The sequence below is a fragment of the Bacillus rossius genome, chromosome 12 (assembly GCF_032445375.1).
Source record: "Bacillus rossius redtenbacheri isolate Brsri chromosome 12, Brsri_v3, whole genome shotgun sequence".
NCBI classification, from domain to species: Eukaryota; Metazoa; Arthropoda; class Insecta; order Phasmatodea; family Bacillidae; genus Bacillus; species Bacillus rossius.
The window spans coordinates 51330586-51345915 of NC_086339.1; the positions used below are offsets into that span (position 1 = coordinate 51330586).

The following is a 15330-nucleotide window of genomic DNA, read 5'->3' on the forward strand; positions in this document are numbered from 1 at the left end:
ATCGTAATTTTAGCTTATTTTATAAAACTATGGAATTATAATGTGAAATAAAATTTTTAATTTTGGTTGTACAAGAATAAACAAATTTTTGGCCGTATTTATGTTTGCTGTTTTTTAAGATATTAGGGGGGGAAATTGCAATCGTAAAAGTTCATTATAAAGGAATATATATATATATATATATATATATAGTTATGGATCAAATCGGCAACAGATAGGACACCAAAAATCAGTGCCCTAAAAATAAGGGACTGGCTGTGTCCTATCATGCACTTGGAATATGGTTAGGGTACAGGTAATGCAAATTCAACACATAAACCCTTATTTTTGTGTCTTGGAATATGGCGCTAAGCTGACGGAGAATGAAGTTAATTTTCCATACCTGTCTATAAGACAGTGTTCTATGGCTATCTGGGGAATGTTTTTGTTAGTTCTTTTTTAACAGAGTATATTATATTTTTATATTGTTTATTTCTCCATAACAACCGTTTTGTGAAGGCATACTGGATATTATATTTTACGTAGTTTCATGAGAATGAATTTGTATTTAAGAAACATTTCGAAAGGTTATTTTTGTGTTAGTAAAATTATATCTTGTTCGTCTTGTAGTTATATATCCTCTAAGGTAAATATCCATGCGATACAGTTTATCTGGACGCAATTATTCCTTAGAACTTATCCAGTGGTTTTTTAACTTAAATTATTAGAATCATGAAATCACATTAATGTGTTTGTGATGCAGTAGAGTTATACATAAAAGTAGAAGTAATACAAATCTGTAATGATAAATATCAGCTTAAAAAAACTTTTATTTATGTTGAATATGCAACAAGAAACTTTGACCCAGGGATCAAAGTTCCATGTGTATCCAATTTATTTCACACAGACCAGACGTTACAACTGTAAATTTCATATTCTTTGATGATTGCTACGTTAAAACATGAACACATTCATCTGCTTTCATTATTTTCATGATTTGCATTGAATTACCACTCGATACTTCACACGGAATAATACCACTCGTTGGGTTGGGGAGGGGGGGGGGGGGTGTCAAAGTTCCTTGTTGCATATTCAACATACATAAAAACAAAAGTTTTTTTTTTCAGTTGATGTTAATAATTTGAGATTTGTATTACATATATTTTGATGAATATAACTATTGCATCACAAACACATTCATCTGCTTTCATTATTTAATAATTTAACTAAACTACCATTGGATGCGTTATACAGAATAATTTTGATCAGATGCTATTATTTCATATAACATATCCAGTGGTATTCTAACATTAAAAATGAAAATTAAAAAAAGCAGATGTATTTGTTGGATAAAAGAATCCTTCACTGTTGTACTAAAAGTATGATTTATTGTATTTAGCTATGAATACAGTTATGAAATGAATAAATTTCAAAAATTAAAAATTTACTCATAATTTACAAAAAAGATTTTGGTTTTGGAGTACTATGAAACAAAAAAATACATTATTTTTTTTGTTCTGCACTGGATTCACTCATGATATCATTACTGACAACAAAACAGCAGTATTTTTTCTTCAGAAATATTTAAAGTTTAATTAAGATTGGAATGACCAAATTTAGTTTTTAACATTAAAAAACAGTTTCAGCTAAAAGTTAATCCAATAATCAAATACGTGTATATTATTTTAAGTTTAATATAGTGGCGCCCCTTGCGTCTGGTGCCAGTAGTCATCCCACCGTGGCAAGCTGTTTGGCCGGGAAACTGGTGGTTACGGGTTACAGCTTCACAGACAGCTTTGAAAATGAAATCAGATGCTGTATTTATCAACGGTTTATTTAATGTAAAATATGATTTTTAATTTTTTGGTGTTTGAATCAGCTTGGCTTCTGGGTTGTAGCAGCGTCACAGATGTTTGTGTCGACATTGCAGTCGCCATCATCAGGGTAGAGTTACTTACCTATTGGGGTGATTACAAGTTCTTCTGTCTTTAATACTCTCGCCCGAGAGGAGTGTTTCCCCATTGGCTGCAGCTGTGGGCCTATCACAGCCTTCCTTTCATCTGGTTGGCCTGTTGGTTTGGCCATCCAGAGGCGACCTGTCTTTTGTTAGATTCAAGGCTAGGTTTTGAGGTTATTTTTGTGTAATTATGTTCTTGTATGTTAATGTACGTTTTATATGTTTGATTTTTGTGTCATTGTGGCCTCCAGCTGTTGGATGGATCACAAAAAACAAACCAAATAAATAATATTCGTAGTCACATGTATCATCAGATAATTTTACAAAAATGAAAGTAGGTCTTTAATTTATATTTTTTGTTTGTAGTAGGTACAACATTTGGAATAATTACATTATTACATAATTCATTTGCTGTTTCTTAAAGCTAATTTATCTAAATTCATATCACCAGTTTCTTATAAATTGCATTATATTTTTTAAGTGTTTATATGATTTTTATTAAAAATTGTTGCTGACTGAAAATGTATTTTAATGTTAAAACACTTAATTAGGCCATTCTAATAAAAATTTAAACTTTCACTACTTAGTTCTGAAGGAAAAATACTGCAATACTTATAGTTGTCAGTAATAACATCAGCAAATTTAGTTGAGACTAATTTTACTCTTAAACAAAAATAGTTTGTTTTTGTAAATTACGAGTACTTTTTGATATTTTGAAATTTCATAATTTCATAATGGTATGTAGCTAAATACACTATATTGAACCTTTAGTATGACAGTGAATGATTCTTCTTTTGACACATACATCAGCTTTTTTTATTTAGATTTTTAACATTAAATACAACTGTATATGTTTTAGGAATTAGTACGCCCAGGAATCAATGTTCCGTGTTGTGTATCCAATTTTTTTTCGAGAGTCATTGATGACTGTATGTTACATGTTTTTCGATGACTGCCACTTTGCATCACACACACATTCATGATTTACGTTGAAATTCCAGTGGATACTTTATATGGAATAATTGCGCATAGGGGTCAATGTTCCCTGTTCCATGTATTTTGATGACTACAACTTTACTCCTAGTCCAGTCACTTTAGCATAAAAAAGGGATCAACCTCAAAATCAGAGATAATAAGCTGAATTTTTGTAGATACCTTCATTTTGGCGTTCTAAAAGTTGTCTCAAAAGTCTCATAAAATCTCGTGTCTGCGTCGTAAGTTATTCAAGGTAAAAGGTAAAAAAAAAAAAAATACGGTTTTTCGCGATTATCTCGGTTTATATTGCTCCAATGATGTTAACATCTATTATAAAAATTGTAGAGGATAAAATTTGCGACAGAATTTATTTGAAACATTTTTTCATGTGCTCAACCGTTTTTGCGATAGAGGGCGGTGAGCGCGCAGCACTCGGCCATATGTACCTTAATGCTAGGTCAGTCATGAGTATCTGTGAATACTACCATGAATTTTAAATTATTTGTGTTATTTATCAATTAATACATTGTATTTAATAACATTTTACATATTTTTAATATATTCATTTAATAATACTTACCTTTTGTGTAATTAAAAACTCATTAAATGAAATACTTATCGTATACCTATCTTAATTTATTGAACATAGATTTTAAGTGTCTATAAATAATTTTAAGTGTCTAATAAATAATAAAAAAAAAAATTCAATAATTTTAAAATGGAAATTTTGACAGACATAAATGAGGGAAGAATATATTGAAATGATTTGAACTGCTGTGTTTTGTGCGAATGTGGCTTCGACATCTGTGCTGTGCATTTGCAACTGTGCAATTGCGAGCTATCACTAATTTAGCCTAGGCTTGAAGGTCATGCGTGGAAGGCCTGTGTACATAAGGGAAAAAAAGGGGAGTAAATTTGAATGAGGATTTTTTTTTTTTTACTTTCTGATGTTTTTATGTTCTTGTAAAAGGGCGTTGCGATATTTCGAGTAGTTAGTTTAATTATTGTTTAACGTTTTAATGGTTGGTTAGGTCAAGTGACAATTTAAATACGGAAAGCAGATTTGTGGGACAATAAATTAACATTAGCAAAAAAAATTAAGGTTTTAGACATTAATTTTACAATATGCTGTATATTAAAACATTTTTAAGAGTGAAACATTAAAAATATTACAAAAAAATTCTCGTAAGGAAATTGACATGCAAGTAAAGTGGTTAGGATGCTAGTGTTCTTTACGGTTCCCCACTAACTTATTTTGGTATCGCAGAGCTCACTACTGTCCGGACCAAACGTTTTGGTAGCTGAACTCCCTAGTGCTGTAGGCGCGTAATGTCGGCACGGCCCGGTCACACGCGGCGCACATTCGGCACGGCCCGGCACGGCTAGGACGTGTTGTCTCTGTTACAAAAACATATGCGTGTATCGCTTTCTCATCGCTCCCCAGGCCACAACGCTTTGGGTTTCACTTGTCCTTATCATGACATCTTAGGCCCATATAATTTTTTTTACTATATAACGAGAAATGTAAAACCGATGGTGTAACTGATATTAGCAACCCAAAACCGGCAATGTAATCAACCCATATGAATGCAATGCACACGTTACCAGTAGTCTGAATTTCACCTCAACAAATTTTTTATCCAATAATCATCTGTCTCCAAATGTTGTTAGCTGAAAAACAAGGTTAAATATAGATCTGAGTCGGTATCAAGGAATGTGTAATGAAATAAATATGTTACACGCAAATAAATTTAGCAAATGAAGTTTACTGCAGGGGGGAAAAACGTATTTTTAATATACCTCGTCACAAGTATAACTTTAAAAAAATCAATTACATGAAAATATAATACTCTCTTGGTAAAAGTGCCACATGCTGTAGAAAGAAAATTAAATAAAATCGCCCTGCATGGGTAATTAACTCTTTAAATTACATGAAACAATAAAACATAAATCTCAGGAATTTAAAAATCAAACTGACCTGGTCGCCGGTTTTGGTTCAATGCATAATACTGTAAAATGCAAAATTAGACTATAAAATGCCACTATACAAAATTATGAAAGATACAATATCATTCACAATAGCAAAATCGTAAGTATCAATGTCTACAGAATAAATACAATTTCAAACAAAAATATAAAGGTATATTATAAATAAACAATGTATTGATAACCTCCCCCTTGAGGCATTGAAGTCATTGCTCACTACTTTAGCAATAATGTCTCTTTCTCAACTATGAATAACTTTATGAGGCCGTCGGCAGCGTCCACGTCCACATCCATGTCCGTCCATTTCCGCAGGTCTCGGAACACGCGCTGCGAGTTGGTCACGTAGCAATGTTTTCATGCTGAACGCTACAAGTACCGACCTGCGCGCGCATCGCCTGCCCCTCCGCCGCCTTGCCCCTTCACCCCCGCGCTGCCAGCTATCACAACGTTTGGTCCGGACAGTAGAAGGATATAATTCTTGTGTAATTTTCTATTAAGTCTATTCGACAGCTCTGTATCGCAGAGAGCACAAGCATAATTTGGGTACAGTTTTTTTTTGTTATCCACATGTTAATATTCAACTCTTTATGAAACAACTTTGTGTCACTGTTGTCTCCCTCATCCCCTATGTTATAGTTGTTGGCCTTTTTTAATGTATAGGTATTAAAGACTTAAGCACAACTATACCACCACTTAATTGTATACATACACAAATATTTTAGAGGCTTCTGCCAAAAACAAACATAGACCTTCCAAATTAATTTTTTTTTCTAGAACTTATCTTTGTGGTGGTTATTTTGAGACAGAAGAAAAAACTTGGTACATTTCAATGATTTGCGAAACATTTGTAGGTGAAGTGGTGTATTCATGTCAGAATATCATTTACCGCCATGTGATACACTTGCCGGGAAAGGATGGTGATCAAGATCTTAAAAGACACCAAGGTTATAGCACAAAATAATGAAAGGCATCAAATGTAACGAATCAGCTTCGAGAGCAAAATATTTCATAGGAATGGTAGCATGATAAATCTGTGAAGCACAAAAAATATTATCATAGTATTCATCTAAAAAATATGACAGAAAAATGTAATAAATCAGAGGTTATAAAAAGGCTAACTTTACGTTACTCAACTGTGGCCGGTCACATAAAATGAGCCATTACAATTAAAAGGCAACATCAACATATGACTCTCAAAATTGACCAGAAACATACAAAGTGAAAAGCAGTTCATCATACAAGCTATGCCCACACTAAAATATGTAGTTCAAATAATGAACATTATAAATGAATCTCTTAGCAAGCAATACTGATAAAATTATTATAGCCTACAAGGGCAATTTAAATAAAGAAAACATTAAAGTTCAGCTGTCATAAATGATAGTCAAATTGGCTGAGATGTGCAATAGTTGTGATTAGAGCCATCGCCGATGTGTGCGGTAAGGAATAAAAGAATTTCTCTCCTCGCAGAAATATGCTGAGCGAGAAGCAGGCGTGAGTGGATGTGGCGACAAGTAGAACACACGAGTGGAGGTTGGCCCCTCCTTCTGCCAATAAGCTCCTCGTCTCTTCCTCGGCAACGGCTAGCAACTCCTCTGTCCGATGACTACGAGAACACACTAGTGAATAACATGAGTCGGATATTCACATGCCATGGCGAGGTCGGGGGGCGTGATTCACAGTCTAACTGCAGCAGTAATGTCGGGGGGGCGGAGTTGTTCAGAGGGCTGCTCCCGTCGTACAACACCAGCCGTGCTCGCCTCGTCGTAGCCCAATTTTCCAACAGACATTCATAAACGAATCTAACACCACTCGTTTCCAAACTCAAATAAATCTGAGAGCGATTTCGAAAAAAAAAACTTGCACGGTGCTCAGCCTATTTTCTTTTTTATGACTTTACTTCATGCATGAAAAGTCTTAAGTCTTGAAATATGTCTGTATAGCTGCGAGCTTACTGAACTTGGAAGCCCACGAGGCGGGTGGTATGGTGGCGAGGCAGCACCTCTGTGTAGTTCCATGCGAGGGTAGCAGGATCGCAACTTCGCAACGGTAAGCGAAGCCACGTGGAGGCGTGCGGGTGTAGGCAGCATCAGGGTCTAAAGTTGTGCGCGGGTGAGTTGTCAGGAGTGTGGCGGGTGGTATCCGCAAATGGATTAAGGGCAAAATGCAAACATTACCGCAGACGAGAATCCATGGATAACACATGTTTAGTTTGTTGTGTCTCTGTTATGCCACTACTTGTGTCAAGTATGGTATTCTATTAATAATGAAAATAGTTTTGTAAGTAATCTGATAAGTGTTTTAACAATTGCAACTGTAAAGACAGGTTTATTTTCCAACAAACCATTTCAATGATCCCTGCGCAGTAACACGGGTGCTGTCATGTGAGTCCCTGCTGTGCTTCAAACAGCTTGCCTCAATGACAGGGACGGGACATTTAACTCAGAACCAGTGACATAGCAAAGATACGTTCTGCAATTTTGAAATCAATAATTTTTTCTAGTTTTTAATGGATTTCACCCCATATTTGCATTAATTTATTTCTTTGAATCATTTATTAAACTTCCACAAAAATTATTAAGGATGCTGTTTTGGATGCATTGAAGCCCCCAGATGACCATCATCATCCTTTGCTGATGGAATTTGAAGCCTTCCCCAAACAATTAAGTACATTATTTCCAAAACATCTTGGGTGTCACTGAACAACATTGTGCGTCGTACATCTCATTTAATATTTCTCTTTCTACTGGTTTGTGTGATTCAACTTACATTTATTCTTCATCCAATGGTCGGACATCTCAAAATGGTTTACTTTAAATTGCCAACATATATATTAAAATATTGTTATTTACTTTTCATAAGAATAATGATATTCTTTTGAAACTATGGTGTTTTTCTTATTTTTCATTTTTATATAATTTGTCTCATGCCTGGGAGATGATGTATGTGTGTACATATACAAATACAATACATATATGATAAATAAATGAACTTCTTTAAGGGTAGATACACACAGTGTTGAAAATTATAAGAGAAAAAGAAGCCTAATAACATTTACACACAAAATCTTTCGGTATTGTCAAATTTTAATATAGGCACTGTTTTAAAATCTTTTTAAAGCAACAAGGCAATTAATAAGTCATAATTATCTATAATCTTTAAAAGTTAAAATTTTATGAAGAATTAATGCACTTCAATTAATTGAGTTTAGTTTTAAAACGTTTAACCATCTTTCGCACAAGAATGTAAAAATCTAGTTAGAGCAGTAACATTTCATTAACGTTTGTTACAAGGACAAGGCAGTGAATGGATGTTTGCAGCAGGTGCCCGCGTGCCAGTTTGCAACAAAGTCACCGAAGACCTTGAAGGAAGAGGTGTTTCCTCAGAACCCTCTGAAGGACGTGTTCAGCGCGTCCAAGCAGCCAGAGAACGGCGTTATTTACGACAAGAAGCCGTTCAAGATGAGATGCGTGCCCGGGAAGGATTACTTCTGGTGCCTGTGCGGTCGCAGCAAAACACAGGTCTCCTTTTTCCTGTGGTTGTGTGCAAGCGAGTTGAATTTTTTACTCTAGTTGTGTATAAGTGTACAGGCCCTTATGTAGAAAAAAACTGAAGGTTAAATAGTGGCTAATTGATTTAAAAATTTGGTCTTTATTTCATCTAGACTATCAGTGACAAACAATGTAATTAGCAGTGGTGAAAAACTGCACAAAGTTGTAAATCCTGCCAACAGAGGTTTATTTTGTAAATTGTTGTTGTAAGTATGGCCACTCATTTACAAAATAGTCACATTATGTACTGCAACAATTATTGCAATAACAAAAAGTAAAAAGATTTAATTCTGTAAAAAGGTGGTTGTGTCAGCAAGAAATTCTTTGCTCAACCCTGTTAGTTATGTTTTATTTAAATAACAAACCTGGTTACAGCAAAATTTGTTACTTATTATAGGCCCCTACCTTTTTATTATATAGTACAGTAGAACCCTGTTCTAATGTTTTTCAAGGAGGAAAAAGAAAAAAGAAACTTATGTAGGAAATATCAGGATATATCAGTATTTGAACTTTTTACCAATGGACTTTTCAAGCTGTGCAAACAAATGTAATATTAAAACCACTGATGGGTACACTCGATTCTCTGCTTTTCTTAACCAAACCAAAAATTGTCTTTCTTTGTTGTGCCTCCAGCCTCTTTATTATGTGTCTTTAAAGACGAACTGCCACATTTATATAAAACTGTCTCTCAGTTCGTGACAATGACGTTTAGAGTGGAAATGCATATGTCCAATTTCTGGGCCACTTGAATGTGTGTTTTTTGGGATTCCTACCTACGAGTAAATAAATTCAACTGTCAGCAATAGAAAAAGCTTGTTTTGCCATCTAAGAATAATTTGCAGACAGAAATATTTTAGAACTACATTGATACGTCAGAAAAAAACACACCAGAAGACAATAAATAAAAGGATTTTTTTACCCAATACAAGGATGCCAACAGAAATGTAATTGCCAACATGAACCTTCAATATATTGAATAGACAGCATTATCCAGCACTAAAAGGGAACACTTTATCTACAGTATAGCAGTGATTATAAACAAAAATGTATGTAAATAGTAAAGTAAACATTTTAACATAAACTTCACAGATGGTATAAGCATAGGAATGATTAGAATTTTTAAAACATTTTTTTTAAGTTTGAGAATAAAAATTACGGTGTTATAAGCTGGATAACAGTATAAGAAGAAATATTATAATGTTCAGGACTATTCATTAATTTCCAATGAAAGTGTAGCATGAGCACAGAATCTTGAAATTACATAATTAGAATAAATTAATGTGTATAGGCTCTAAAGTGTATTTTATCAAAGTCCGCACACGTGCATTAAACATCTCAATGGTTGGCGTGAAAATGTTTATTTGTTAGTGATAAAATGATCTTTACATATAAAAGGACATATTAAGATGAAAAGTCTTCCAATACCAATACAGTAGAGCACAACTCAACCGGAATCACTGGGGGGAGGTCTATTCCGGTTATGGGAAAATTCTGGGTAAGGGGAGTTGCGGTAGGGAGGAAAAAAAAAAGCTATTACTTGCTGCACATATTAACTTATATGTATAGCCAAAGTTGTACTGTAAATATTTTCCACAGTTATAAAACCATACAATAAAAAATATGTACTGTTTTCAAAACGTACCGGGACCGTGCCGGGTCGTAAAACTCCGGGCTGGTTGAATTACCTTCATTCTAGCAAGCTGGCAAGCGGGTGTTTCTTATCTCTGTGGGTGGGTGCGTGCGTGAGCGAAGATAAAGGCGAGGAAGGTTCGGGGGAGGTAGTAGGACTACAGCTGCAGTGTTGTGTTACTTCTGTGTTGACGTGTTAGTGATTCACACTTCCTGGAGAGTGTATAGTCACTGCCACGCACAGTTTACATTTCACATACACAAGAATAACACTTCATGCATCTCATTTAAAAACACAAAGTTAGAGAAATACAGGTAAATGTAGACTGTTTAATCATATATTAACGTATAAATATATACATAATAAATATATTTGTACACTAAATTATTGTCTACAATATGAAAGAATCACACGTTGGAAGTATATGTTTCTCGCTATCACTTGTGTCAGCGTGTATAGTGGGAGTCGGTGTACATTCTCGGGCCGGCCGGAATTTTCCGTTTACTTGACATAGTGAAACAATAAAACTACTTATAGCATAAACATCTTTATAGTAATTCACGTCCGACACAAAAACCAGCGGTGTATTTACGCAATGCGCGATAAAGACTGGCTATAATTAGCTCTCTGACAGACGTGCGCGTGCCTGCAAGACATGTACAGTCAGGCAAAAGCAAAAATGCCTCATTCCAGTGCGGAAATGTTTTGGAGATGTTTTGTAATGTTTCAATTTTTTTTTTGGAAAATTAGTTCCGAATATCGGGAGTTCCGTTTGTGGGAATTACGGTTGAGGGGTGCTCTACTGTACATCAATGCGCTGCTTTTAAACACCTTGATTTTTGAAATGATTGTAATGTTATGATTATATGGAATCCACTGATATAAAACATTTCCAATCTTGACACTGCCTGGCTTTTCTCCCGGCCTAGTAGCCTGGAATATGGTCGGACTCTAGGCCCTGGCAGCGTGGTTGAATGTACATCGCATCATCGTGTACAAGCTCATGTTTAATACAAACAAGGGGCCAGCGAATGGGAGCATTAACCACCCTCTGACCCTAGCCGATTTTGTTGGGGAGGGGTGAAGGACTGGAGAAACTTAGTTTCTGTTCCAAGCTCCGTTCTCACTAGCTTGTGGTTCCACGACTAGTCACAGCCAATGCAAGAAGAGCTCACATCAGTGTGCTCATTTAAATAGTTGTTTACTTTTATAATTTTTTATTCTTACCACAAGAGTACTATTAAATGTGTTAATAGTTCCATTAAATTTTTTTCTTATATTTTTTTTATATATCAGGTAGTAAATATTATGTAAAATGGCTACTGACTTCAGCTGTTTAGTTTACTGCAGTGAAGTGCGATTAACATTTCAGCCATGTTATTTTACAAAGATTATAATGAAATAAATTGAGAAATTGCTGAAGAAGCACATGCAACAAATTCTCATCTTTCAGATAAAAATTTTCTGCAAAACACAGCTACTCAAAAACATTTTTTACTCCTGCAGCCACATACATGACGTTTCACAACGTACTTTCTTCCCACAGCACGATTTCCCATTTCCTAGGCCTTTTTAATAATTTTAGGTTTTCTCAGCAACCGTAGATGATCACAACCGTGTACAATCCATGTACAATATGTCTGTCGTCCATTAACTAATAGCAGGTGAACCAACCGTGGAGCTTGACGGAACTTTACCCGTGCATTACCATGCGGTGTTGTCAGGTTTCAATTGAGTCGAACAACATGCTTTTCCAACACACATTTTACAAAAAATTATGTGCGGGATATTCTGGTAAATATGGTAGTTCTTGTGTAGTACTAAAATATTTATGCTTATCTAAACACTTTGAATAAAAGAGAAAATAAAACTCATGCCATATTAATATGTTGCGTAGTTAATAGCCAGCCAGTTATAATGACAACTGCTATTTACAAAAGTAGTTCATTGTTAGCTGTGTTATTGTTTGTTTTGGTGGCAACTTTAACAGGTTATTTAATTTGCTACTGGACAGTTGCATGTTTAAGTTCCTAACTGTTTACAGAATCAGTGCATGAATTCATGGCCCATGGCCAGGAAATGTTGATTCTAAAAGTTGTACAATACGTGGAGTTGCAATGCTACAGAAGCACAACTTGTGTCGAACAGACGAACTGAAGGTGACGTGTGATGTTGCAGCCGCTGTGCGACGCCACCCACAGGAGCCCCTACCTGAGGATCAAGCTGCGTCCCGTCAAGTTCCAAGTGACGGAGGAGAAGGATTATTGGCTGTGCAATTGCAAGCAGACTTCCAACCGCCCGTTTTGTGACGGCACGCACAAACGAGAAGACATACAAGCCGCTGTCAAGTGATTACAAAGGAAGTCTGTTTGAATGAAACTTCATTTGCAAGTGTTGGGCGGTTGTTGTGATGATATCTTCTCTACCATCCCAAATTTGATTTGTGATAACTTTTGTGACTATGGAATCAGGTGGTTGTTACTGATATGGCATCTTTTCTGTAGGAAGTTTTATTATTTGTGAAATATTTTTCGATTTTCAATGCATTGTATTATAATTATTCAATTATAGACTATAGAGTAAAATGCTTAGTGCGTAATCTAAAGTTACCGTATTTTTGAATCACAGCTTTCATGAGTAATGAAAGACACTGCAGTTGATAATAAGTTGAATTTTTTATTGAAAGAACTCTAAAAACTCGAACTAAATAGATTTTTTGACTGTAAAATTACATATGCCATACATTTCTGGTGTTTTTTATTATGTGTGAACCCAATTAACAGCTTTGAAGGGTAAAGTGATACACATGTTTGTGTGAAATGTTTGTTTTATGATGCCATTTCAAGCTCTTCTGTCTGTTGGGAGGCTAGCTATTCATATGCAAGTTGAGGCCAGTTAACAATCATCTAAGTTAACTGGTACATGACTGTTAATAGTAATTCAAATTAGTGAAATGTTATCATATAAGTATGTAGTGTTGTACAAGATCTTATTTTGATGAATAGATAACATTTTCCACAATGGTGCATAGTTTTCTTCCCTCGTAAATTGATAGAAAACCGTCATCTCGCTACAGTTGCAGTTCACAGTTAAAGTTGGATGCATCACAAGGTATCGCATGTTTAAAAGAGAGAGTACAAATAAAAGCTGTGGCCCAGTAGTTGGCGCAGCGGTAAGGCACTAGACTGTGGTTGGATCCCAGTCTGGCCATCTCGGTATCTGTTTTCTATGGCTTCCTGAACACTCCATGCATGTGATAGGATGCTTCCTTTAAGTACACCGTGACAGAAACTTTCCAATGTTTTTGTGAACTGTGTTCTTGAATGTATCCACTTCTAATGAACTCACAAACAATGATATTTTAAACCAGAAACATAAATTCTTCTATAGTTATCTATCACGGAATAAAACCCACTAAAATTTCGATGATGGGTTTTTGAAAATTAGGTTCACCCCATACACAAATACGCCCTCCACCCATCTGCTAATACCAGTGCTAGTCTATCATTCAGGAAAATCGCCTTTCTTTGATGCAACTTGGGTAAGCCACTCAACTTCAGTCACAACATGTAGTAGCAACCACATTTCAACTGCTTGCAGTAATTTATAGAACTTGTAGGCTAGTTGTAGCCAGGGGAAGATGATGAGGATTTTGGGTAGCATGGAATACCTCGCAGTTAGGCTAAAAGATAAGTCCAGTTTTCTGATAAATAATGGCCTCTAAAAGTGTTATTTTAAGCAAAAAAATTCATTATCAAAGCTATTAAGTAGCTTAGTTGTTGTTCTCACAGTAGTAATTTAGTTCAAGGGGGTTTTTGTTGGCGGGGGAGGGGGGCAAATGCATTCTTCAATCCTCTATAGGACCGCCACTTTTTTCGGTTCTTGCAAGACAGTCTCACCCCCCCCCCCCTCCTTCCTCTTTGCAAGCTGCTCAGTGAAAAATTTGTCTCCCAAATATTGTCTTATATGCCAATAGAACCATCAAAAATGTGTGATGACGGTTGCAGCTGTGATGCGTTATTAAGGTTGTATAATCTAATAGAAAGCACTTTTTATTTGTCCCAGTTTCAGTGCAGTGAGTGTTTGATGTTTCACTGCTGCACTTAGTAATGCCCTGCTGTAAATTACCAGTTGGCATTTATATTTTAAACGAAGACCTGCGTGTGTTGCAGTACTGTACTAGGTGTTGCACAGTGCACGGTCATGCCCTGGGATAGCCGGCGAAGGCGTTCTGCATGGACACGACGCCGAACATGCCTCCCAGAACCAGCTTGATGAGCTCTCCCAGCGCGTCAGCGATGGCGGGGCCCACGTCTCGCACCACGTCCTGCCAGTTGTCGTTGAGCACGGTGTTGATGTTGTCGGCTGCGAACACACGGCAGCAGACATCCTCGTCACGTGGCTCCCTCGCGAGTCGCAGTGATGGATCCTTCTCGCCCCCACCGTTGCGACACAAATCCCAAATAAACAAAAGAAATTTAACACCCACATATAATACCCACTTTCCTTAGTTTCAATTTTTGATGACATAGTGAATATCGTAAAGAGCTTCAGACATTGATTCAGTTGTACACTACCAGAAAAGCAGATTTTTTACATGCTTTTCAACCCTTTGATAGTAATTGTACATCACATTTATAAGCACAAAAATGAACATATTTTTTAAAGTTAGCTTTGATGTACAGAAGGTAGATAAGGAAGGAGATGAACTCTGCTCTGGATATCAGTCACCAAATTTTACTGGACTGTCTGAAACTGTCTATAGAGAGCCACCATGCAAAAATACAGCAAATGTTAAAGGTATTCTGAGGTAGCCTACACGTATATGTTAAACATCACATTGGCTTACCATTCGTGGGGTACCACTGGCATAGAGGCATCTCTGTAAACTCTTTGTACACTACTTTTTCTATGTGTTTTACAGAGGAAATTATATATATATGTGTATGTATATATATGTATATATATATATATATATATATATATATATATATATATATATATATATATATATATATATATATATATATATATATATATATATATATATATACACACACACACCATATTTACTTGCATATAGGTCTGGGCAATTTTACCAGATTTGATGGAAATAGAATGAAGTGCGACCTATATGTGAAGAAAAATTTTTTAAAATTTTTGAGGAATTTTTTTTTGCAATATTTTGCTTTAAAATGCGAAAAAGAAGTTTATATAGGTATAGGCAAATTTATTTAGAATGTACACAACAG

At 35.5% G+C, this 15330-nt stretch overlaps 2 protein-coding genes across 10 annotated transcripts in view; one reads left to right on the plus strand and one right to left on the minus strand.

Annotated features, from left to right (window-relative positions):
* Positions 1 to 395: 395 nt before the first annotated feature.
* On the plus strand, positions 396 to 13099 carry LOC134537940 (CDGSH iron-sulfur domain-containing protein 3, mitochondrial). 4 transcript variants are annotated; one of them, XM_063378929.1, is made up of 3 exons: positions 396 to 625; positions 8218 to 8418; positions 12257 to 13099. In XM_063378929.1, the coding sequence occupies exons 1-3, from the start codon at positions 530 to 532 to the stop codon at positions 12428 to 12430; spliced, it is 471 nt and encodes a 156-aa protein (XP_063234999.1). In that variant the 5' UTR covers positions 396 to 529; the 3' UTR covers positions 12431 to 13099. The 4 variants fall into 4 exon arrangements, with proteins under 4 accessions (XP_063234999.1, XP_063235002.1, XP_063235000.1 ...); XM_063378932.1 differs by having other exon boundaries at positions 396 to 577; XM_063378930.1 differs by having other exon boundaries at positions 399 to 625; positions 8221 to 8418.
* Positions 12735 to 15330, minus strand: part of LOC134537937 (protein takeout-like) — a 140269-nt gene continuing 137673 nt past the window's right edge. For all 6 annotated transcript variants that reach the window (XM_063378925.1, XM_063378922.1, XM_063378927.1 and 3 more), the window contains exon 6: positions 12735 to 14443. In XM_063378925.1, the coding sequence (XP_063234995.1) occupies positions 14280 to 14443 (164 nt within the window). In that variant the 3' untranslated portion in view covers positions 12735 to 14279. The remainder of the gene's footprint in view (positions 14444 to 15330) is intronic.

Coding starts and splice junctions, on each gene's coding strand:
- LOC134537940 (XM_063378929.1), top strand. CDS start 530: ATGAGAATGAATTTGTATTTAAGAAACATTTCGAAAGGTTATTTTTGT. Junction 626..8,217: donor GTAGTTATATATCCTCTAAG/GTAAATATCCAT, acceptor GGATGTTTGCAG/CAGGTGCCCGCGTGCCAGTT. Junction 8,419..12,256: donor GCGGTCGCAGCAAAACACAG/GTCTCCTTTTTC, acceptor GTGATGTTGCAG/CCGCTGTGCGACGCCACCCA.